The following is a 23,646-nucleotide window of genomic DNA, read 5'->3' on the forward strand; positions in this document are numbered from 1 at the left end:
GTTGTCTACTCTACTTATGACTTAAATTTGGTACTACCCATTACTCGAAATCGATTACTGGGTAGAGACAATTATCGTAAAGTTTCTTGCCCAGAAAAACAACTGCTTGAGTTACGTGATGCTGTGAGAGAGTTTCTAGGAGAAAAAAATCCAAGCTTGTTAGTCACTTCAAATATAGCTTTTGGGATAGCTGTTCTGGCTTACTTGGCTGACATTTTTAAACAACTGAATAAACTTAATTCATCGCTGCAAGGAAAGCAGACAAATTTAATTACCCTCAGTGATAAAGTGTCTGCTTTTACGAAAAAACTTGATCTTTGGAAGACAAGATTACTGCAAGGTAACTTTGACATGTTTGATCAATTGAATTTGTACGAATTCACTGAGAAACCAAAAAAAGCTGAAATCAATAAACAACTGTTGATGAATTTTATTTCTGACCATACTCCGTCACTACAGGATCAATTTAACTTCTACTTTGGTGAGTTGAACGTTCAGAGTTTTTTTGTGAGTTTCCAGTCCGTTTCTTGCACTCATTGATTCATTAAAGTTACCAACATTGGAATTGAACCAATTAGTTGAACTGACCTGTGACACTACTTTGAATATGTTGCATCCGAGAGTGAGCTTGATGAAATTATGGATACAAACTTCACATGAGCATCCACAACTGTCTCAGAAAGCTATAAAAATAATTTTACCTTTTTGCGACATCTTATTTTTGTGAATGTGGATTTTCTGCACTGGTTACAATAAAAACAAAGTATCGTTCACGACTTAAAGTCGAAGATCAACTTCGATTGAGTCTTTACTTATTACACCTCGTTTGGATAGCCTATGCTGTGCTCAAATGTGCAAGCTCTAAATGTAGCATTCTTAAGTGACATTTGTTTGTTACAAGGGGAGGAGGAAGGAGGGGGGGAAGTAGTGGTTCGTGACTGAGACACAATTTTTTTAAGTTGTCCTTGAATCTCAAAAGGTTGAGAACCTCTGATATAGCTTACTATTTTTATCAAATGTGCTGTAGTCATGCCGGTATGTGAAGCCATACTAAAAAAAATTTGATTGGTTTATTAATTATTATGATCACAGTTAGCACTTTGGTTTTCAAAGCGCTCTGCTTTTTTTGCTTGCTGTTGATTGTTCATGTTTGCACACAAATGGAATGATTCAAGAGCGATTTAGTGCATTAAAATGACTGCAGTGAAAGTTGATACTTACGAGGATGCTCGTTTCAATGTAAATGTTGTCGACTTCTCGAACAATCGTCTGCGCAACAGTCTGGTTGGTTCAATACGAAACGAAAATCGAATTAAGTTCTAAGCAAGTTTTAAGGTGACTCAAGTTATTTTAACAATTTTTTACGTCTTAAACCGTGTTAAGCTAGAAAGTTAATGATGGAATTGAGATGGAATGATGGAAGACTGCCTTCCATCTTTGATATTCTCCATCGCAAAATATGCCTTCCATTCCATCACATTCCTTGCAAAATATGCCATCAGGAATGTTTTTAACATTATGTCTCTTTGAAAAACTTTGACTTTGTTTTGGAAACTGAAAAACCGTTTGAGCTGTGTCTGATATAAAGTTTTGAGTTATGAAGTAAAAATATTTTATCAATTTGGGATACTACTATCCGATTAGAAGAGCCACAAAAATATGTCGGGAGCCGCAGTTTTCCCCCCGTTACATTACATCAAGATAAGAACTACCGCCAAGGTCTGAAATCAGCCACGACGTGTGACATATTAAGATGAATAGAGGGTTGCCGCTGGCAACTACACTGACGCTGATTTTAGAATTTAGCAACACTTTGAAACGGTAGGTTATTAAAACGAGAAAATGTATCTTAAATGTTACTGAAATAATTAAATAGCTTTAGATATCGACAATTCAGCACCATAGTGGAACCTTCTTCACCAATCACCAAATCTCTCATCACAGTAAAAAGTGTTCCAAGCCATGAAAGGTCTCAAGCTTCTCTGCCAACTACAAGATTAATAAGATAAAGAAATTTAATAACATTCACTTCTGTACATGCTACAGATAACATTGTAAAAGTAGTTACAGGCTGGCGTGAAAATAAACATACTGTAGCTTATAAAAGAGCGGCACCACATTGGATGTACAAGTACATGGTTCATGCTTGTCATAGAAAAATACGTGCAAGTCACACAAAACTGTACATGATTCAATTTTAAATACTTACAGCAGATACATTCTAAGCAATTCATTAGGCTAAATTACATTATTAAAAGCACCGTATACGTAAAAACACTCTAAATTACGACCAAATAAACAGACACTTGAATGCGAATGTCTTCAAGAAAACACTTGATTGTCTTTTTAAATGCAAAGAAGCCTGTGAACAAATTAGCTTTTATGAGGGCCGACCCTACTCTGACAGCAGTGTTACTTTCTGCACAAGAAGGGCTTTAAAACTGCACCACATTGACTGCACGTCACGTTGTCTGACTGAAATGAGTTTTTTTTTTTTGCGTGAAAAAGTGTTACTAAATTTGACATTTTAAATGCAAAAAGTCAAATAGTAAGTTCGATCAACCATAAAATGACTGTAATGTAAAGACGTCGCACAAAATAACGCATTCGAGCGATTCAATATTACATGGCAGTCCGATGACAAGTGCACGTACCAGGACATAAAATTGTACCTATTTTCAAAGTGATAGTTCATTGAAAACGAATGTAGCGTTAGCCAGTAATACGTTTAGAAATGCAGAATCAACGTTATACATGGCAAAAATAGTTTTAAGCATAGTTATTGAAAAAAAGGCAAGTACCGCTCACAATGGGCTGGATGCAACCAACAAAAAAAAACTATAAAAAGTCACGAAACACTCACTGAAAAAATCACAAGCGATGACATCATAGCAATGAATTAGTTCTTTGTGTTCAACAATTATCAAACAATATGATTGTTGAACACAAAAATGTCCACATTCCACAACTGTAGAATGGGAAGGACTACGAAGCAGAGTATATTACTATATTTCATCCAAGTGGACAGCCCTGACTGCAGCGTCAATTTGTACAAGAAAACGATTGTCGTTTTTTCCGCAAGGTGGTGCATTAAAAGTTTTGTTCGGATTTAACACAAAAGAAATAACAAAATACTGAAAAGAAATAAAATCTTAGTTCATCATTTCTTTTCCTTCGTTGCGTGAAATTTTGTGTGAAATTGATAAAACACAATGTAATGAGAGTTTTTTAGTTGCATCTAGACGTGGTTCAATCGTGAAAATGAAGTATGTCGCTGGTAAAAATAAAAAAGCACAAGAACCGCAGCAAAGCACCAAAAACAAAACAATTATAAAATAAATCAATAATTGTAAAAACAAAAGCAGCTGGTTAAAAAATCAACGCACCTGCATATTATAAGACTAGAACAAACTGACGCGCCATGTTGTTATTGTTAATACGAGAGTTTTGAGGTTATCGTGCTGTGTCAAAACGTGAATGCAACGACAGCGTTGTAACTTTAAAAATTTCTATCAATTTAATAATCTTAAGCGTCAAATTAAAGAAAATGAAATAAAAACGATGCAACCAGCCACGCTTGAGTTGACATAATTGTACCATCACTGCATGAAGTAGCCGCAGTTAATTCGAACATTGAATGTTCGATGTTGAAATGGATGCAAAAAAGACATCTTAGTAAACAAAAAGGGCTTCTTTTGCTTCCTGGAAAAAGAAATTTCTCTTGTCTATGTATAAAAAGTTACACGTTGATTATACGTCAGTTAACAATAATATATATCCGCGTGAGTTGAGCGGGAACGTGTGATCATGAAACACGGTACAAGTTAAAACTCCAAACTACGACGATCACTGTTGACTTCAAAACATCTGATAGGTATCGGTAGCAAAGTGTTATTTGTAGCAGTAGTGAATCAAGAAAATTTTTTGGGGGGGCACCAGAGCTCCACTAAAACAAAAATTATAAAAGAAAGATGCCAATATAAAAGTTTTGGTTTAAAAAAACAAACAGTTTAGTCGAAACTCTGCAGAGCTTGCTCCCCGAAAAAGTTTAAAAACTTTTATTGTTTCTTGGTAGCTTATTGTGTATTTTGAGGTTTCCTTTTAAAATTGTCTTCGCGCCCACAAAAGAAATGCATTAATTTATTTTTTGGTGAAGTTCAATATATTGCTATCATCTTTCAGTGAAATCTTAAGGTATCTCCACTTTGTATTATAGTATAGAAGGGATATTTCAAGTCACCTGCAATAACAGTGGAATAGATTAATTTAATAGTTGAATAGTTAAGGGCGCAATGCATTTACTCCGGACTATCGCATTGTCTTTGTTTTTAGTTTTTGAGGGGCACATAAAAGCCAAAAAATCAACGAGCAAAGTGACCGAGAATTTTTTAAAAACGAAGAAAAATTGTAGGTTTTGGGAGAGAAGAAGGTGACCAAGCGCCTCCCTACTCATGGGCCCGCTACTGATTTGAGGGTTCACCGATACTGGCACGGAATAAGCAAAAGGAAATAGTTTGTTTTTTGATAGCTTTACTGAGCTAGCGCTACTGCAAATTTATAAACTACTAAAAATAATCAACACTTATCAAATATACTGATTCCAGTTAGTCAAATGCATACAAAAAGATGTGGTAGAAATAAAGCGATAGGCAAATTTATGAAAATAATCGCTTTTTTGTAAGTGGCATTTCAACGATCAAAGTGCGTAGCGGTTTCCTCTTGTATTGATTCTTCTCAAACTTCTATTCCATACGCGTGTCTGGCGCTAGCACGAGAGTACTGGCTTTCCTGTGGTGGGTAGTTGTTTTGATGCGAGGATGACGACGATGCTGCCGTAGGTGACCTAAGAATGAAACATAATTTAGCGAATGAGTTTCTAGAGAGTGCAATTTGAAAGCTCTTCTTCTTTTGGAAGCCAAAGCTTTTTAGAAATTTAATCCTGACAGTTTCGCATACAGCAGGCTACTTTTGAAGCTTGTGAACCACACAAGCCTCGCCACCGAGGTTGACAGTGTAAACTTTCGTGTAGTCAAAGTGCACTAAATTGCAATCTATTTCATTCACTACGTTTTACTGTATGGAGAGCTGACCTTGGCAAGCACTGCTTAACAGAAGTGTGGGAGCTCAACTATCACCGTTTAAAAAGCAAAGTGTGCATCGATTAAGGTACCAGAGGGGACAAACGTATACACTTAAACTTTTTACCACCTAATTCACCTAGTCCTCAATTAGTACATTTCGTATCATGTAGAATCTTCCTGATGCCAACGCTAGTCTTTTAGAAAAAAAACACGTTTTAGATTGAAAAGTTTCTGCTTTCAGTGAAAAAATTCAACACCGTTTAAAAAGTTTAATGATTGTAACAGCCTGGTTTTAACTAAATACAAGAGGGGTCCTGAGCTAAGAGCGTTGCATCGTAAAATTTTATCTTTAAAACTTGTTTTTCAACCTTCGACAAGTGATCCTGGCTATGAAAAACGAAGCAAGAAACCAAGAAAAAAGCAAACGCATGTACAAAAATATCTCAGTTTTGTCCAAAGGAGATACACGTGTACAAACGATGCTTTCGGATTTTTATCACGGTCACTCAGGCATTCTAGCAAACCATTGCTCACCTCTCTGATTGTCGCTTCTGTTGCTGACCAGGAGGAGCGGCGGGGCCATGTTGAGGTACATATCTACTGAAGGGCTTATCCTCTGTTGGGACTGGACGCTGCTGCTGCTGTTGATCTAAACCATCAAGTAAGTAGTGGTTTCATGTTCAGTATAAAATCAGATCCATTCCTTCACTTAATCTTTGTTATCGCATTTTCAAATAAACATGATACAATCAAGATGCATATTGCATATAGTGTAGGCGGCAGCTTATATTTTGTGTCTTTAAATGTGTGTTATTTTGAATTGTAATGTCCAAGTCTAACTTCGACTGTTGCTCGAAAGAATTGTGTTTTTAGATTTTTTGTTAGGTTGGATTTTTACACTAAATTCGATTGATTTGCTATGATCCAAGTTTTCGCTTTTTGACACTTGGTACATCTGCAGTCTGAATATGGAGCGAATGTGTCACCTGGTTGCAAACCAGTGTGGATTTAGTCCGATTGGCCTTCAATCTTTGGTGACAAATTTTCTCTCGGATTTTGGAACAGAACCTTATTTACACAGATTACACTGGTCTACACAAAATTTCAGGTTTGGGTTTTGACAACTCATTTTAGCTAATTTCGGGGCGCTGAATCCGAAAATGAACTCAGATTTTCTCTATCACATCACGTTTTTGAGATATGAAATATCCCTAATTTTTGAAAAAAATCAATTTTTGCCCCCCTCTGTTGTCAAAACAAGGAATTCTGATGCAATAAACACTGTTTTACCTGCAATAATCTAGCTTTAATTAGCAAACAAGCATTCTATATTATATTCACACAAATTTGCGTTGTCTTTATTAAAATTTCATGCCTTGGAATAAAAAATAGGCATGAAAAAGATCAACCATAATAACATTAAACGCTACATTATGCTGACGAACATGTCGATAGGACAGTGACAAGGTATTATCTGAATTATAGCCTACAGTTCACACAATATGCACATAGACATTCCAATGGAGTGCAGAAGTTCTGAAGACACATACAGAAATAGTAAAGTGCCAAAATAAAGATTGACTCAAAGGGACTTGGGCAGGGCGAGTTCAGAAGCAGTCAAAAAAAGAACTTTCATAAAATATGAACTCTTCACTTATAAGCTTAAAAATGCTCTTTTGAGGGACTTTCTTTTATGAGCAGCATCTGTAATTTCTCTTTTAAAACTCCAGCAATAGTCGGCAATCATATGACAATCCCACCGACCTTGATAACGTTCCTCCATAATTTTAATATCCTGGTGGAAACGTTCACCCTGTTCTTCACTAACTTTCCCAAGGTTTTTTTGGAAACTCATCCGCATGGCTCTTCAAATAGTGAACTTTGATGCTCATCCTGCATCCCAAATCTTCAAAACTAAGCAGTAGCTCCCTTAAGAGATCTTTATAATTTTCTGCTTTTCTGTTTCCCAAAAAATTTCTCACAACAGCACCGAAAGCATTCCAAGCTCTAGCCTCGAATAGCAACATTGATTTTACAAAATTTTCATCCTGTAACAATTGCCTGATTTGTGGTCCATTGAAAATCTCAGCTCTTTTTTTCTCTTCACTGAGACCAGGAAAAGCATAACATAATACTTAAAACACTCTCCTTCATGATCCAAAGCTTTTACATATTGTTTCATGAGACCAAGTTTGATGTGAAGAGGAGGCAAGAGGATCTTTTTGATATCAACTAACTGATCACGTATGATATTTTTGTCTCCAGGTGTCAAGGTGAGCCTTGGAGGCCACTCTTCTTTGTTCCAGTGCTGATCCTTGGCCCTGCTGTCCCAGTAGCATAGGAAACATGGGTATTTGGTGTAGCCACTTTGTCGCCCCAGCAAGCCAGCATGGAAAAACTCAACGCTACCAATGTCCACTATGTCCTATTACGATTATCATAACAGGAATTTTTTTTATTTTAGAGGAAATCTGAACCAATTTATGAATTTAGTGTAAAAATATCTCTATGTTTGAAAGTTTATAGCTGTCATAAAATAATTATATTTGACATTTTACTGCACTAAAAAGGATAAAAATTGGTCAATTTCATTAAATAATGGCAACGATAGAAAGAAAACTTCATGTGATAGAGAAAATCTGAGTTCATTTTCGGATTCAGCGCCCCAAAATTAGCCAAAATCAGTTGTCAAAACTCAAACCTGAAAAAAAAAGTTGAAATTTGTAGACCAGTGTTATGCTTTCAGAATGATATCATGTACTTTTAGAAAATCGGACTGAGTGAATACTTTTTATACAGTATTAGCAGATCAAACACTTCAAAGACCGAGTAAATGCCCCCCCTCCCGCGGACTTTGGAAAGCTACAACTTGCAGGTTTTGGTGCAAAAACTGTAAAAATCGGGGCATCATTTTTACGTACAGCAGTGAGAACAAGAAGAGTGAGAAATAATGACTAGTACGCGTAGTCGCGTATTGTGAATACAATACACATAGGAAATCTAATCTTCAACCAGTTTAGTTATTAATTATGAAGACAAAAATAAAAAAATGTTATTACTTCGCTGTTTAAAGCTCGGCCGACGAGAATATCTTTTACTTGGGCGACGTTCAAAATTGACGGACTTTCTTGGTCCATGATTTCGTGTGATTTCAAACTCTGTCCTGACACTCGGCCGGAACCTGGGATATGTTTGTTACAACATACAACGACATCGAACAGTTATATTTCATAAAGATTTGAAAGAGAAGTTATCTTGGTGGACAGTACCTCAAATGTATAAAACCAAGCAACATCAAACGCTTTAACGATACTTTAACTGATGTTAATAATTAACATCACACCTTAATAATAAATTATATTTGTTTAGAATTAGATCCTGCTCTTCATTCGCTAATTTTATCTTGAAAGTTTTCATGCAACTTTTACCTCGAGCCGAGTCGAAGCATCTGCTGCCTTTCACGCTGAGGAACGTTGGATTTCAACCTAAAGAAGGCATGGTGTTCCACAGCACACTTCCATAAATGCTTGCATGCCTTGGGATGGTCCAGTCGAAAAACAAACGTGTGCTCTTGTTCTACTCCCTGCAGAAGGTCCGTAAATATTAACGCTAACACCATAAAAAATTATCTTCCATTTCATACATTCTTTAAACTGACAACTCGCGAATAACAAGATCACACTAGAATCATTAGTTGTTAAAATTCAGAACATAACGTTAGAAATGGAATGGCAAAAATTAAAGTCAGTGCAATGAACTGCCATTCTAAAACGCTACTTCTCAAAAACAATTCTCGGCCCACGATTTAAATCTTTTTAGAGTTGACGGAAATCTTGCTTTCTGGCAGTCTGCTATTTGGCCACATAAAATTATTACAAAGATGAGTAATGTTGTACCCGCTCATCATCTTCCGTAACAACCAAAAGGAGACGCTTTCCTTTAAAGTCCAATCTCTTGATCTTTGGCCAGAAGAACAAACCAATCTTTTGGTTTCCTTCAAACACCAGCACACCAGTAGGTGTTAAGCCTAGGCTGTAATCGTTTCCATCTTTGCCCTAGAGCATAAACATTGATTGCAGAAAAATACAGCAAAGTGTAGTATATTATAGAATTTTGGTCTTTATGTCTTCTTGTTATAAGTTTAAATGAACCAACGCCATGCACTTGAAATTTAATATAAAATATATATAATAAAACTATACAAAAGTGATTTCAAATTATCGCTTTTGTATAAGGCGTAAGTCATTGCTATAGCTTCAATAATTACCCAACGCAATGCAAGAACTAAAAGGGCAATAAAAACTACAGCATTTAAACAAAATGACGTTCGAAGCGACCTGCGGTTAGACCTGTTCAAAAATAAAAAATTGTCAAATTTTTTAGCTTCTTACATTGTTTCCCATGATTTTGACCATGAGAAACTAAAAAATGACAACCATTTTGCTCTCAAACAATGGGATACAGTGCCTCAAGAGGCATAAACATTTCCGCCAAAATCGCCATTTTTGCCAAAACCACCAATTTTCGACCTAGTATTAGGCTATGATTCTGACGGTGGAACTCTTTATATCAACTGAAAACACTTTCATCCAATGCCTCACTGATAGCTCACAAGTGAAAATCAACTTTTGGATATTTGATATCATTTTCAAAACCCAAAAGTGTTGGGGGAATAAGAAGATTAGGAAACAGCACTTAGCGCTCCTTAGTGGTGAAAATGCACATTGCTTACTGCTTAGTTCAGGCAACCTATAAATATCATTTGAAATTTCTCAATGGATGTAATCCAGAGGTGGGCAACCTGCGGCTCTTTAGTTCCTCTGAAGCGGCTCCCTTTAGGTTTTACAAGACTTGAAATTTAACTTTGCGTTTGATAATTATTGAAATTGAAAATATATGAAAAAATTTAAAAGATATGAAAATTTCTTGAAATTGGTTCATGTATGTTAATACAATACAAGTGTTTCTGAATAGTTCACGGCCTGCAATCTGTAACATGTTACCATGCACCAAGTTCCAAAGCAGACAAGTTTGATGCAGTAACATTGTGTAGCATTGCACAACATTGTTTTTGTATTTTGGTAATGTTCAGCTGTAATTTAATTTCTGAGCTCTATTTTTATGCAAGAAATTTAGTTTGTTTTGAAAAACGGTAGTATCGATATTACAGCAACAGTTTTTCTTTGAGAGTGAGTGTTTGCAATTTGGCAGGGATAGGAAGTAGCAATAACGCAATGTAGCCTACTAATTTTACTGTCTCGTCTTACAGAATAATCAACTAATCTCTTACCCTTCAATCGATCATTATAGCGCAAGTTTAAAATTTTAAGATGACGCGATCAAGACTTTTATGATGTCACATAGACGTCATAAAAATCTGAGGTCTCTTTCTATCGGTACCCGGACATTTTGCCGAAAGACATTTTGCCGAAAGGACATTTTGCCGAAAGACATTTTACCGAATAGACATTTTTCCGAAACTCATTTTGCCGAAAGACTAATTGCCGATTGGACAAATTGGCTTCTTCTTCTTCTTCGTTTGAACCTTGTTCTTCGCCACTTCAAGGGTCGAGGGGCTCTGCCTTTTACCACCCTTGGGCAGTGGCGGCGACGCGGTTTAAATGTTTGGGCAGGTGTCGAGCAGCCATTGAATTGATTCGTCATCCAGTTCACGCAGTCCACGCACACCATTTGGCGCATGGTAGATGGCGCAGTTACAGATGGTGTGGTCTGCGGTTTGTTCCTCCATGTCACACTCACAGATCGCGGATGGAGCCATCCCCCATTTGTGCATGTTGAAGCGAAATAGTCCGACGCCAGTACGAAGGCGGTTGAGCCGCACCCAGGCCTTCCTGGGCAAATGCATTCCGGTTGGATGGTGGCTGGTGTCGGAGATGAAACTTTGGAGTCTTGAGGAGTTCTTCTTCCACTCCGAGCTCCATTGGTGGTCCGCCCAGGTTGCCGCACTGATGGATTGGTCTTCAGCACTTTTCATCAGGAGTTGTGCGGCACGTACAAATGGGTGTCTCGATTTCAGTCGCCGAGGTTTCTCGTTCACAGACTCGTAGAGACTTGAGTAGAGTAAGTGGTTGGGGTTCGTAGCTCGACGAGAGAGAGACAGGATGGCTTCTTCACGACGAAGCTCAGCTGGTTGGATGCCTGCAAGGACAGGGAGATTTTCCGATGGTGTAGGTCGCAGGCATCCTGTCACGATACGCAGGGCGTCGTTTATGGCAGTGTCGATTTGATGGCAGTGGGCACTGCGGCTCCAGACAGGTGCACAGTATTCTGCTGGAGCGTGAACTAGCGCGATGGTGGCAATGCGCAGGGTATCAACTCCGGCTCCCCAGCCAGAGCCGGCCAGACGCCTTAGCAAAGCTGTGCGTGTTGAGATCTTTTTGCGTAGTGACTCCAAATGTTGACGGTAAGTGAGCGACCTGTCCAGGACTACCCCTAGATATTTAGGGTTTGGGCAGAAGGGCAGGGTTTTTCCATTGGTGCTGATCTTGAGCTCACGCTTTGCTTCCCGGTTGTTTAAGTGGAAGGCTGTCGTCACTGTTTTGGTTTCGCTGAGCTTCAGTCTCCATCTCTGGAGGTATGCCGAAAGTGTCGACATGTCCTGGTTTAGAGTCCCTTCTAATGTTTCCCAATGATTCGACAAGTGTAGAATGGCCAAATCATCGGCATAGGCATACTTTGCGGATACCGTGATTGGCAAGTCGTGGGTGTAGATGTTAAACAGAAGGGGGGCCAGGACGAAATTATAGAATTCGGCAATTAGTCCTGTCGGCAAAATGAGTTTCGGCAAAATGTCCGCGCACGCTTTCTATCAGATTAGAGCCATTGATAAAGTTCAAAAGACATGTATGGGTTGCCTGAACCATTATGCATTTTCACCACTAGGGGCGTTAAATGCTGCTTCTTAATCTTCATTCTCCCAAAACTTCCCAAAATGATGCCAAATATCCAAAAGTTGATTTTCACTTGTGAGCTATCAGTTTAGGCATTGGATGAAAGTGTTTTCAGTTGAAAGAAAGACTTCCACCCCACCGTCAGAATCATGGCTTTACATGTCAAAATGGGTAATTTTGGTAAAAATGGAAATGTTTAGGCCTCTTGACTCTTGAGGCAGAGTATCCCATGATCTGAAAGCAAAATGGTTGTCATTTTCGGATTTTTCAAGGTCAATATCATGGGAAACAATGCGAGAAGCTAAAAAAATGAAATATTGTGATTTTTGAACAGGTCTAACCTGAGGTGTTCTTTGTTTGACCAAAATCTATAATTTGAGAAGTTATTTCCTGTTTTTGCCAGTCTGTTTTGCTCAGTGTTCTTACAATTTGCTGCAAAGCATTTGACCTTTGCACAGTTAAATCTTGTTCCCTGGCCCTTACCTTGACTTGGTGCATGTCAACTCCGTACATTTCCCGCCACTTTGCAATATTCAAATAGTTCAGTTCTGCATCAGCTGGAGTTTGACCCCTTTTCAAACGCAAAAGATTAACAACATTTTAAGAATATAATAAAAAAAATACATGAATGGGTTTGCTGATAATTTATAAGCTATTTATGCATAAACTGACCATTTCGACATATTTTTCGTTACTCTCTAAAACAGTACAAAAACACTAAACATCAATGTAAAGCTCGCGCCCTTCATGAGAAGTGGTTAACACTTGTGGTTGCCCCCCAGTTAAGAACCACTGCTCCAAAAGTGGTTTAGAACTAAGGGTCAGTTGGTTTGTTGGTCAGACAAAATAAATTCTACCACAATATCATGCGATGCAAATTTTCTTTTAAAAAGTTTGTCATGATTACAATCACTACTAGAACACACTTGCACTTCTTGTATGCTTCTATAACAGCCAACTCAAAACGTTCGGTCTGTTCTGGTATAAACCGGAATTCCGATATCAGATAAGGGTTGTGAACATCCGAATCGTAATCTCCCAATTCAGCTGAAAAAAGTGTGAACAAAATGTAAATGCCACAAGGATTTAAAGTTTGTGCTTTTATGCTCCAACCTGAAGCAACGATAACAGACAAGATTTTTCTTCTAAGTAGTGAATTGAAATATGGTCAACCATGGCTGCTAGTGCTTCCAATTTAGGATAAAATATTAAAACTTGGGTTTCGATTATTTGAAAACCTAAATGCCGGGTTTTAAATAAACTACGAATTGGTTCGATATTAAACGTATGACTTAAAATACACAAAATAAAAGAAATTTAACTTTAATTAAATGTTTAGCGTGACAATACGTTGTTTGCAAGTGATTCTTATACTATTAACACACGAATATCAAAGCGTTGAGACTTGTATAAATTGGACTGTTAAATGTCCAAGGTCATGAGATAGTCGCTAATTGTAAGTCGTCTCCTGCAGAACAATCTCGAGCAAAGTAACCATTCTTGCCACAAGAATAACAATTAACTTCAGATTTCTCTCAGGAATATTTCCAATTGTAAGAACAACTAAAGTTTTTTTTTCAAACATAACGCCTTCACAGTTCCACTACAATATGGAGCTTCAAAGTGTATCTTTGCTAACAGTCCTTGTATTAAAGTGTTATCAATTGACATGACATGGCCGACTTTTCCTTTTAATTGACTTTCTTATACTAAATCTCTCCTCACCATTGTGCCCTTAGACCCCGGAATGGCCCGTTTCGGTGAGTCCGATCCCTATTCGGTGATTTTTTCAATTATATTTTTTAAATTATTGGGTACCGTAACCAAATTATCATTGCCGTTTTAGGGTTAGGGGATAGGGTTGGGTCTGCTACTATTCGGTGAGTCCGATTCGGTGAGAGCCTTTTTCGATGAGAGCCTTTTTCGGTGAGAGCCCTATTCGGTGATTTTTTTGAATTTTTTTTTTGAAAATTATCGGGTACCGTAGCCTAATTAAAACCCCTAACCCCAAAACCCCAAACCTCCTAACCTCAAACTCAAAAACCCCAAACCCCCAAAAAACCCCAAAACTCCCAAAACCCCCAAAAAACCAAACCCCCAAAATTCCCAAAAACCCAAACCCCAAAAACCTAACCCCTATAACGGCAATGATAATTAGGCTATGGCGCGCAACAATTTAAAAAAAAAACTCACCGAATAGGGCTCTCACCGAAAAAGGCTCTCACCGAATAGGGAACTCACCGAATCGGACTCACCGAATCGGGCCATTCCGATAAGGTTAGGGGATAGGGGTTAGAGGTTACGAACTCACCGAATCGGACTCACTGAATAGTAGCAGACCCCTTAGACCCAGTATCATGTAAAACTTTAACTTCTTTGTCTCCAACTGTTCCGATCACTACTGGCAGATAATTTTCAGGTAATATTTTTCCATATGCACCTTTTATACTGTATATGCTGCCATATGCACAGTTGCTGGAAACAAACACATTGCTGTTTCACTATTTTTTGCTTTGGAGGCCTATTTGGCCTATCAGTCGTGATTTTCACCTTACACAAATAAAGTGAACTCCTCAGAAGAGTCCTGACCCTGGCCTCTTCAATAAGTTCAACTTCTACACTTTCTCGATCCTCTTCCATATAACCGTCAGGTTTCTGTGGGCACTGGGCAGAGTCTTTCCAAACAAGATTTTGCTAGGAATGTCACTTTTTGCAACAGTTTAAATCATGAAATCGGTAAAACGTGATTTTGCATTGCAGAGGCAGCAGAAGTCAAAACTAATTGTGAAAATGGGCACAAAATAGAGGGTAAGCAGGATGAAAAGTGTACACTGTACAGTACAGCTTGACTGAACTTTTTCAATCGACATTGAAACTTCTTCAGATAAAAATCGGTTTCACATTCTGTCTGAAAACCCAGGTTTCGGGGTACCAAAAAATATCCAGGTTTTGTGTTCATGTAAGTAAACCCTTGCAAACACTAATGGCTATCTGAAGATACAACATGATTTGTAATTTTGCAGATTTTGGCTTTCGCTACTGCTACAGTCTGAACTAGAGATGATAAAAAACGTTTTTAGTTGTTGTTTTTTATCGTTTTTTTTTTTGGTTTGTACTTTTAAGTTTTTTTCCTTGCTATACTATTTTTCAATTGCTTCTTACATTTTTTCAAGTAACACTTGTTTTCATTAACCTTAATGAAGAACTGCAAAAGAAACGGTAAAGTTATAGCTGTGAAACAGAGAAATGAGACGTTAAACCGGAAGTCGACTAATAGGTTAATTTATCAATGTACCGAATTGATTATTTCAGAAGAGATATTTCAGAGAAGCAGAAATGCAACTTTTGTTCCAGCATTTACGCTTTAAACAGATTGTTTGGATAAAAAATTTGTAAGTTGTTTTTGGGCTCTTGAGCTTTATCAAAAAAAACGAGCACAAAATCGACTCAAATCTCCATGTTTAACTTTGACGTTAAAAAAAGGTAGAAAAAACGCTCGTAAAGCTCGCCGGAGCTACATTGCCAAAAGTTGGCTACATCTGGAAGTCTGCAGAATGTGACAATCTGGCCGTATTTTTAGGTAACCATGGATCTACCAATGAAAAAACAATCACATAGCCTGCGATATAACATGGGAAAAAGCAGTACAACCACAATTGTCACACATAGAAGTAGTTAGCAACATAACTTTTGAAATTGAAAATTAAAAGAGATTGCTCCACTTTCTTTTTGGGGGAGCAAGTCTTTTAGGCGCAGACAGTTAGGCGCCGGTCAAAGAGGCGCGCACACTGTGGCGTCTGAATATTTAAGTGCGGAGCACTGTGGCGCTCGTTTATTTAGGTGCTATTCCTAGTAAAGTGTGCAGATTGTATCAGCTTGGCAGGTAGGGCAATGCGTTTCACACAAAATGTTACATTGAACAGAAAAAGTATATTGTATTTGAATGCGCGTGTTCGGTATTTATTTGTGGTTAGTCCAGGTTTGCGTCGGCGAAAGCTTTATCAATAAATTATTCAAGTTTCCGAACATGACTGAGTTCACTTTTAGTGAGTCAAATAATAACTACACTAAACATCAGTCAAAAATATACCGTAGCCTATATTCAAGCGGGTGGTAGGCTTGAGTGAAGAGTAACTTAGTCTTCTGTCAAAACCACGACTAGGTTTAATAACGAGCACATTCGCACCATTATGCTTGCAACTTGTAGCTAGGGTTCATATGCCTTATGGAAATGTATTCATGTAGTAGAGTGTTGTCTCATACGTACTCGCCACACGACCAATCAATCCCGAGTAGAAGTAATTGCGAAAGATAACAGGTTAAGTAAGGTACCATCTGGCTGCAACCTGTGTTCAGGATGCATAGCAAATGTCCTGCGGAGATGTGCTAATATCAAGAGTAGTAGAGCGTTGTCACCCACCTCATCTCCACACTCGCATTACCAAAACAACATCATTTTGGTGCTGGTTTAGCATCGGCCGCTTTGGTCAATGACGTCGTGAAAATGTGTGACGTCATGCATAAAAAACGCAACTACTTTTAGGAAGGGTGCAAAAACGTGGAATAGAAGTAAAAGCGAAATGGCTATTGATTTTTAAATATTTGTAGTGAATAGTGCCTCCACCTTTCTCATTTCTGCTTAAATCGTTGGAAAGCACAATGCTTCATCTACCCGAATGAATTAATTGCCAAGGCGATTCGATCATTGTTCATCATAAGCCGCCACCCGTTTGCTGTGATCGGTGAATAGTGCCTCCACCAAATATGCTGTAACTTTCTCATTTCTGCTCGGATTTTAACAATTTTCCTATCGTTGGAAAGCATGATGCTTCATCTTATTCTACCCGAATGGATTAATCGCCAATCTAAAGTAGGCATTATATTTATGTAGCGCTAACTTAAACTTTACTATTTTGTACCAATTCTCAGCAATTCATTTTTTACAATAAAAATACCAAATCAACACAAATTAAAAGAGTATGTCTTGTTTTATTTATCTGTTAACTTTCACGTTTATATCTAATACACAAAACGAGCAATCATTGCTCAAACGCAACCGCTCGACGAAGCTTTTTCCAATGCATTCAGGCGATTCGCTCCCCAGTTTGCTGTGATCGGTGAATACTGCCTCCACCAAATGTGCTGTAGCTTTCTCATTTCTGCTCGGATTTTAACAATTCTACTATGGTTGAAAAGCACGATGCCTCATCTACCCGAATGAATTGATTGCCAGTCCAACATATGCATTATATTTATGTAGCACTAACTTAAACTTTACTATATTGTACCAATTCTCAGCAATTCAATTTTTAAAATAAAAATACCAAATCAACACAAATTAAAAGAGTATGTCTTGCTTTATTTACCTAACAACTTTCACGTTTATTTGTTATCTACAAAACGAGAAATCGTTGTTCAAACGTAACCGCTCGACGAAGCTTTTTTCCAATGCATTCTTCAAGGCGATTCGATCATAGTTCAGTATAAGCCGCCACCCGTTTGCTGTGATCGGTGAATACTGCCTCCACCAAATATGTTGTAGCTTTCTCATTTCTGCTCTGATCTAACAATTTTACTATCGTTGGATGGCATGATGCCTCATCTACCCGAATGGATTAATTACTAGTCCAAAGTATGCATTATATTTATGTAACGCTAACTTACACTTTACTATTTTGTACCAATTCTCAGCAATTCAATTTTTACAATAAAAATACCAATCATCATCATCATTTTGTTCCTTCCTCGTATGGAGGGTTGGATACAATGCGCCATTGTTCTCGACCATGAGCTGTGCGTACTGCACATTCATAAGTCAATTTTGTCCATTTTGTGATGTTTGTTGTCCAAATCATTCTTGGTCTGCCTTTACTTCTTTTACCGTTTATCTTCCCTTCTATTAATGATCTTTGTAATGAATTTTGCCTTATTGTGTGTCCGAAACACTTCAATTTTCTTCTTTTGACTGTTTGTACCAAACCAACACAAATTAAAAGAGTATGTCTTGTTTTATTCATCTGTTAACTTTCACGTTTATATCTAATCCACAAAACGAGCAATCGTTGCTCAAACGTAACCGCTCGACAAAGTTTTTTTCCAATGCATTCATCACAGCAAACTTGGGGACGGCTTATACATAATGAACAATGATCGAATCACCTGAATGCATTGGAAAAAACTTTGTCGAGTGGTTACGTTTGAATAACGATTGCTCGTTTTATTGATAACATATAAACGTGAAAGTTTGTAGGTGAATAAACCAAGACATACTCTTTTAATTTGTGTTGATTTGGTGTTTTTATTGTAAAAATTGAATTGCTGAGAATTGATACAATACAGTAAAGTTTAAATTAGTGCTACATAAATACAATGCATTTATGTTGGACTGGCAATTAATTCAATCGGATAGAGGGTCCACGTCTTTTAGGCGCAGACAGTTAGGCGCCGGTCAAATAGGCGCGCACACTGTGGCGTCTGGATATTTAGGTGCGGAGCACTGTGGCGCCCGTTTATTTAGGTGCCATTCTTAGTAAAGTCTGCAGATTGTATCAGCTTGGCAGGTAGGGCAATGCTTTTCACACAAAATGTTGTATTAAACAGAAAAAATATGTTGTTTTGTTGATGCGCGTGTGGAGATGAGGTGCGAGACAACGCTCTACTACTCTTGATATTAGCACATCTCCACAGTCCACAGGAGATTTGCTATGCATCATGAACACAGGTTGCAGCCAGATGGAACCTTATTTAATCTGTTATCTTTCACAATTACTTCTACTCGGAATTGATTGGTCGTGTGGCGAGTACGTATGAGACAACACTCTACTACATGAATACATTTCTATAAGGCATATGAACCCTAGCTACAAGTTGCAAGCATAATGGTGCAACTTTGCTCGTTATTAAACCTAGTCGGCGTTTCCACGGAAAACTAAGTTACTCTTCACTCAAGCCTACCACCCGCTTGAATATAGGCTACGGTATATTTTTGACTGATGTTTAGTGTAGATATTATTTGACTCACTAAAAGTGAACTCAGTCATGTTCGGAAGCTTGAATAATTTATTGATAAAGCTTTCGCCGACGCAAACCTGGACTAACAACAAATAAATGCCGAACACGCGCATTCAAATACAATATCTTTTTCTGTTCAATGTAACATTTTGTGTGAAAAGCATTGCCGGTTTAAGCAGCTTCACTCACGGAAGCCATGACTAACATAGTTTTTTGTTCAATATAACAGTTTGTGTGAAAAGCATTGCCGGTTTAAGCAGCTTCACTCATGGAAGACATGACATATTTTTCTGTTCAATACAACATTTTGTGTGAAAAGCATTGCCCTGCCTGCCAAGCTGATACAATCTGCAGACTTCACTAGGAATAGCACCTAAATGAACGGGCGCCACAGTGCTCCGCACCTAAATATCCAGACGCCACAGTGTGCGCGCCTATTTGACCGGCGCCTAACTGTCTGCGCCTAAAAGACTTGCTCCCCGGATAGATGAGGCATCGTGCTTTCCAACGATAGTAGAATTGTTAAAATCCGAGCAGAAATGAGAAAGCTACAGCACATTTGGTGGAGGCAGTATTCACCGATCACAGCAAACTGGGGGGCAAATCGAATCGCCTGAATGCATTGGAAAAAACTTCGTCAAGCAGTTACGTTTGAGCAGCGATTGCTCGTTTTGTGGATTAGATATAAACGTGAAAGTTAACAGATAAATAAAACAAGACATACTCTTTTTATTTGTGTTAGTTTGGTATTTTTATTGTAAAAATTGAATTGCTGAGAATTGGTACAAAATAGTAAAGTTTAAGTTAGCGTTACAAAAATGTAATGGCTACTTTAGATTGGCAATTAATCCATTCGGGTAGATGAAGCATAATGCCATTCAACGATAGTAAAATTGTTAGAATCCGAGCAGAAATGAGAAAGCTACAGCATATTTGGTGGAGGCAGTATTCACCGATCACAGCAAACTGTTGGCGGCTTATACTGAACCATGATCGAATCGCCTTGAAAAATGCATTGGAAAAAAGCTTTGTCGAGCGGTTACGTTTGAACAACAATTTCTCGTTTTATAGATAACATATAAACGTGAAAATTGTTAGGTTAATAAAGCAAGACATACTCTTTTAATTTGTGTTGGTTAGGTATTTTTATTGTAAAAATTGAATTGTTGAGAATTGGTACAAAATAGTAAAGTTTAAGTAAGCGCTAGATCAATATAATGCATACTTTAAACTTGCAACCAATTAATTCGGATAGATGCAGTATCGTGCTTTCCAACGATGGTAAAATTTCTCAAATCCGCGCAGAAATGAGAAAGCTACAGCACATTTGGTGGAGGCAGTATTCACTGATCACATCAATCAAACTGTGGGCAGCGTATAATGAACACTCGAAATTGATCGCTTTGTGTTTGCATTGTTTTGGTAAAAAGCTTCGTCGAGCGGTTACGTTTGAACAACGATTTCTCGTTTTGTAGATAACATATAAACGTGAAAGTTGTTAGGCTAATAAAGCAAGACATACTCTTTTTATTTTTGTTGGTTTGGTATTTTTATTGTAAAAATTGAATTGCTGAGAATTGGTACAAAATAGTAAATTTTAAGTTAGCGCTACATAAATATAATGCCTACATTAGATTGGCAATTAATCCATTCGGGTAGATGGAGCATAATGCCATCCAACGATAGTAAAATTGTTAGAATCCGGGCAGAAATGAGAAAGCTACAGCATATTTGGTGGAGGCAGTATTCACCGATCACATCAAACTGTGGGCGGCTTATACTGAACCACGATCGAATCGCCTTGAAAAATGCATTGGAAAAAAGCTTCGTCGAGCGGTTACGTTTGAACAACGATTTCTCGTTTTGTAGATAACAGATAAACGTGAAAGTTGTTAGGTTAATAAAGCAAGACATACTCTTTTAACAGCATATTTGGTGGAGGCACTATTCACCGATCCCAGCAAATAAGTGGCGGCTTACGCCTTGGCAATTAATTCATTCGGGTAGATGAAGCATCGTGCTTTCCAACGATGTCACGATTTCTTTCTATCTCTTACCAGGAAAAAGACTAGGAAAGGTTCAATGACGTAGTTTAATGGGTTAAACCGAAAAGCAGTCAATTAAATGCGAATGGTTCCACTAGTGAAATGATAATCTGACTTCTTGAAGGACTTTAACGAACGGCTTCTCAAATAACTCTAATTTCGAACACAATTTATATCAGCACCAATTCTCATCTACTTGTATTCGATTACTTCAACTCTCAATCAACAATAATTTCTACACCAAATATCAATCCACAACCCATAACACAACTCTCATAATCAACTCATAATAATCATCATAATAATCCATTACGCAAATTACACCACTATTTATAAAAGGTTTGTTCGGTCTAGTAACTTCGAGAAGGTTACGTAGTGTTGCATCACACGAACTCATCGTCGGTCACGTAGCATTGAGCGGCATAAACAAGCAAGTTTAAAGAATGTCACGTAGGAGTAGAAGATCCTTACATAATAAATATTTCGTAATCAGAGGTCCATTCGTAAACAACCTTGTGACATCATGACAAACGATATTGGCAATTGTGAAAACAACAGAACGTTCCAGATACAGAATGATCTAGAATTACGTTACAAAACACAGATTTCGTAATCAGAGGTTACTTCAGGATAATGACCGATGATAACCTATAGCATAAGAGTTTTACAATCAAAACAGCACGCTCGATCGAGATACAAGCAGCCCGTCGCAAGACCTCGCACATTGATTGTGACAAACGATCTAAGCAGAAATGAGAAAGCTGGAGGCACTATAAGCAGAAATGAGAAAGGTGGAGGCACTATTCACTACAAATATTTAAATATCAACAGCCATTCCGCTTTTATTTCTATTCCGCGTTTTTGCACCCTTCCTAAAAGTAGTTGCGTTTTTTATGCATGACGTCACACATTTTCACGACGTCACTGACCAAAGCGGCCGATGCTAAACCAGCACCCATATTTTTCTGTTCAATATAACATTTTGTGTGAAAAGTATTGCCCTACCTGCCAAGCTGATACAATCTGCAGACTTTACTATGAATAGCGCCTAAATGAACGGGCGCCACAGTGCTCCGCACCTAAATATCCAGACGCCACAATGTGCGCGCCTATTTGACCGGCGCCTAACTGTCTGCGCCTAAAAGACGTGGACCCCTTTTTGGCGTCATAAAATTATCATCCGAGGTGCTCAATTTTAATTTTAGACAGATTGTTTGCGCAAAAATAATGTTTTTATTTAGAGATGTACCGATACCAATATTTTGGCCGATACCGATATCACTTTTTTAGGCCGATACCCAGTGCTGTGTTAAGGGGGGGGGCCAATGGGGGCCTGGCCCCCGGGCCCACCATCTCAGGGGCCCCACAAATAACAGACATTTGCGTTTCAGTGAAGTTTTTTTTGATTTTCTAAAGTTTACTGCGTGTAATTGTCCATTATAAAGATGATTTAGGTCTTATCATACTAAAACATCTCAAATTTGGGCCCTTACTACACTGAAACATCTCTAAAAACACCATTACTATCTTAAAAGAAAGTTAAAATGCGATAACGTTAGTTCCGGTAACATGATCTGCAGAAATATATTTAACATATATATTACAGGTGGGATGCAATTGAATATTGAATTCAAGAAGGGCCCAGTTGCCACAAAGTGTTTTTGCACAACCGTTTTAATTATTTTGGTCATTTACTTTTGTGGTGAAACTTCGATAATGATTTTATGCTCACTGGTAAGAAGCATCATTCCTAATAAGTTCACTCGGTGAAAATTCTTTGGAGAAACTATTACGTTGAAGTGTAATTGATGTAGTTGGGCCCATTTCAAAATCAATGGAAATATTGATAGGGTATTTTTTAAGTGTTTACCGATATGTTTGAAAAATTTGGCTGTTTTTTTAGTATAGGCTAATTTACAAGACATTGAAAGAAATTGGAAAGCACAAATAGTGAAATGAAAAAAAATACTAGAGGGCCCTTTTTGAATTCACATACCGGTATTCAATTTCTTTTGATTGAAAAAAATCGGAAAGCACAAAAAGTGAAATGAAAAAAAAATGGAGTTGGGCCCTTTGTGAATTCACATGCCTATAATTATATTCAATTTATTTTATGATTTATCATTTCATTTTTAACATTTACAATACCGTAATTATAAATATCCTTGACTAGTGATATCACGAGCAGAAAAAACCTTTCCGCTGCCGCACTGCACATGTCTTCCCGTACACTACAACGCAAAACATCTCGAAATGTCATATTGCCTCTGCACCATGAAGAATAAGAGTGCACTTGTGCAAGTGCACATCAAATGCAAGGGAATCTATTAAACAAAAGCAAATTTTGGAAAAAATTTAGGGCCTATTTAGGCAATTGAGGACTTGCACCACTTGTTATCCACCTTTTATAGCTCATCTGAGTTGCTTTTTATTGAATGCTGTTACTTTTAGCAGAAACGTTCTTCTGTATTTACCTTTTTCTGAATATATGCACATGAAATTTCTCTTATCTTCAAATACCTTATAGGCCTGGGCCTGGCATATCACATGTTGTATGGTAGCCCACTGAAATTGCTTTGATCCAAAATAAAAATCATT

The 23,646-nt window shown here is 37.7% G+C and overlaps 1 protein-coding gene across 1 annotated transcript in view; it reads right to left on the reverse strand.

The window, feature by feature from the left end:
• Positions 1–2,007: 2,007 nt before the first annotated feature.
• Positions 2,008–23,646, reverse strand: part of LOC145770048 (band 4.1-like protein 5) — a 50,117-nt gene continuing 28,478 nt past the window's right edge. Inside the window, exons 5-11 of the mRNA XM_082581635.1 lie at positions 12,919–13,039; positions 12,476–12,563; positions 8,978–9,136; positions 8,510–8,664; positions 8,141–8,262; positions 5,616–5,730; positions 2,008–4,843 (exon numbers count right to left, since the gene is read on the reverse strand). Of these exons, the coding sequence (XP_082437761.1) occupies positions 4,735–4,843; positions 5,616–5,730; positions 8,141–8,262; positions 8,510–8,664; positions 8,978–9,136; positions 12,476–12,563; positions 12,919–13,039 (869 nt within the window). The 3' untranslated portion in view covers positions 2,008–4,734. The remainder of the gene's footprint in view (positions 4,844–5,615; positions 5,731–8,140; positions 8,263–8,509; positions 8,665–8,977; positions 9,137–12,475; positions 12,564–12,918; positions 13,040–23,646) is intronic.

The sequence above is a fragment of the Aplidium turbinatum genome, chromosome 5 (genome assembly GCF_918807975.1).
Source record: "Aplidium turbinatum chromosome 5, kaAplTurb1.1, whole genome shotgun sequence".
NCBI classification, from domain to species: Eukaryota; Metazoa; Chordata; class Ascidiacea; order Aplousobranchia; family Polyclinidae; genus Aplidium; species Aplidium turbinatum.